General features: G+C 42.6%; 1 protein-coding gene across 1 annotated transcript in view; it reads left to right on the plus strand.

Moving 5' to 3' along the window:
* Nucleotides 1–2,603, plus strand: part of dnmt3ba (DNA (cytosine-5-)-methyltransferase 3 beta, duplicate a) — a 52,174-nt gene that overhangs the window by 10,407 nt on the left and 39,164 nt on the right. The window contains exon 2 of the mRNA XM_014022690.1: nucleotides 1,193–1,323. Coding sequence (XP_013878144.1) covers nucleotides 1,200–1,323 — 124 coding nt within the window. The 5' untranslated portion in view covers nucleotides 1,193–1,199. The remainder of the gene's footprint in view (nucleotides 1–1,192; nucleotides 1,324–2,603) is intronic.

Here is a 2,603-nt window from a genome sequence, read left to right on the forward strand (position 1 = left end):
GTGCACAAGCTTCAAACTTCAGCGTTGGCTGCGATTTTGAAGCTGAAATCGCGTTCGGTGTGAACGCAGCATTAGAGTCTTTAACAGGTGAGTATTTGAAGATGTTGCTTACGGGCTGGAGAAGGAGATGAGTCTTGGAGGAGTTGGTCCAAAAGGTGAGGTTCCACAGGTGAGTATATACAAGTGCAGGTTTATTTACAGGGATACGTGGCAGGCTGCGCATGAAACCCAGGTGAGTGCGGCTCGTGTTTCTTAGGCAGGAGGCAGGCGTKCTGGAGGTCGCTTCTGGAAACAGGCAGGAAAACAGGTACACAGGTAAGATTATTTCTAAATCTGAATCACAGGTAGCAGGCTGAGCTCATACCCAAACAGAGGCGATGCTTCAGCGACGAGATGAACTCCAGCGAYGAGATGAACTCCAGCACTGCCTTATAAAGCCTGGAGGTGATGAGCTCAATCTGGTGCAGGTGTGGGTGAWCATCGCAGTGCCAAGAACAGGAGGCAGGGGGCGAAAACACCAAAATGCCTCACARTTGTGGCATTAGGGTTGGGCATAATCGTATCGTGTGCAATTAATCGTCAGAAAAACATTAATCGATTAGTTTTTGTCACTTGACGATTAATACGATTAATGCCACCAGGCAGATGGACTGGGGATTACTCCGGTCAGTCCGCTCGCTGCTCCTCTCTGCTTCAAATATGACGAACATTAAAAATAAAGTTCTTTAATTTATCTATCTACACAATTTAATATATGATGTATAGCCTGAAATCTGTAATTTTCACACAATTTGGAACAATTTTTTACAAAGAGCAAATCTTTCCCACTAAATTGGTCATGTGACTACAAATTAAGGCTGTCCAGGGACTCCAGGGGATTAATCGTCAAATTAATCGTTATCGGCTAAATACCACAATACCAATATTGCCCAACCCTATGTGGCATGCCATTTTACAGTTCCAGCATTGCCAGACCTGGCCCACATCCAGTTGGTAAACCACTAGCCTTGYCAGCATCTGGCCCACACCTGTCTGCTATGTGGGTATCTGTTCTCTGCTGGCTACTATTTCCCCTCTGGGAAAATAAAGTTGACCATATCTTGTAAAGTGTTGCATAATGTCATTATATATTCTAATATGTAAGTTATCATACAACTAATTAAACACAATATATGTTTACGCTTTTGACAAGGTGCAAGATGGCAGGTCCAGAGGTTGTGACTCCAGACTCCTCCCAGGACAAATCCAGCCATTTCAACGTGGTATCCTGGTTGAACAGGCTCCTGAAGACAGACTTCGGTGATGTGCGAGAGATGAGCTCAGGTGATTCCTCACTTCATTAAAAACAATTTATTTTGTGCTCCTTAAAGCTATTTTAAAGCTTGTATACTAACATGAGGTCTGGGTGATCTTGTCACAAGTATGCAGCACAAAGCATTGGTGGATTTCTCTTAAAATTTGGAGCCGTGACACACTTTTTTCTGCTTTTCAAATTTGAGGGATTGCTTGATCAGAATTGTTTAAAAAAACATTTATATGCTGTCATGGAAGAGTTGCAAATTTAATAGGAATCTTTGTCATTAGCCTCTTTCATAAGACAGCCCAGACTGGGATTTAAGTCTGGTTCATATTTCAACAAGACATGAAACAACATATACATCATAAAGTCATTTTGGACATCTTTGTCTCATCAAGTGTTTATAGTCAGGCAGAAGACGCAAGGACTAAATCATCATAATTCCTCCCACTCTAGCACATATCACATGCATAGTTAAGCATTTAAACAACAATAGTGATAGTAGGGTAGGCAGGTTGTGTTTTTCATTCAACAGTTTATCAGACTTTAGAAAAGAGCCTCTTATTAGATGAGGAGGACGAAGATTTAGTTTTTCACTGGTTAGCTGCAGAGATGGAAAGAAGACATGGACCTAGGTGGCACGTTTGTGTGCTCAGTAGGACCACGTGYTGTCAAGCTGTCCATTTGTAACAACTGACTTCTGACTTCATCAAAATGACATGCAGAATGAGCATGCACTGTTCCGCATTAACACACCCACGAAGCTCTGACCAGTCACACACTGCGGGTTGCATAGCCTGCAAGTGAGTTAATTCATTGTGTTTTTAAAATGGGTTTGAGGAGACAGCCACCAACAGTGTTCGTASGGGTGCTTGAAATCCTTGAAAATGCTTGAATTTTAACAGAGTCATTTCCAGGTTTGGAAAGTGCTTGGTTTCTGTATAAAGTCCTTGAAAGTGCTTGATATTCTAACAACACAATTCCGTGCTGGATCTCCAGCGTAACGTGGCTGTAGGGGGAAAAGATCGTCTCTGCCCAGAGATTAAAAAAAACATTTCTCTGGACCTATGTCGAGGCGCAGCTGTCACCTTAAACACAATAGGCCTACCAGCCAATCAGAAACAGGGTGGAGGCGGGACTTGTGAACAAGTTTCAGCGGTGCTCAAATTTAAAATAGTTTTTTAGAACAAGTTTGAAGGTGGGAGTAGGAGGAGAAGGAGATGGAACGCTGTTGACGTGGCAGACTTGACAAGGGCGGTAGGCTTGAATTTGTTGGTGGTAGCATAAACTGTGCATTGAATGTAAC

The sequence above is a fragment of the Austrofundulus limnaeus genome, unplaced genomic scaffold (genome assembly GCF_001266775.1).
Source record: "Austrofundulus limnaeus strain Quisiro unplaced genomic scaffold, Austrofundulus_limnaeus-1.0 Scaffold339, whole genome shotgun sequence".
In the NCBI taxonomy this organism is placed as follows: domain Eukaryota; kingdom Metazoa; phylum Chordata; class Actinopteri; order Cyprinodontiformes; family Rivulidae; genus Austrofundulus; species Austrofundulus limnaeus.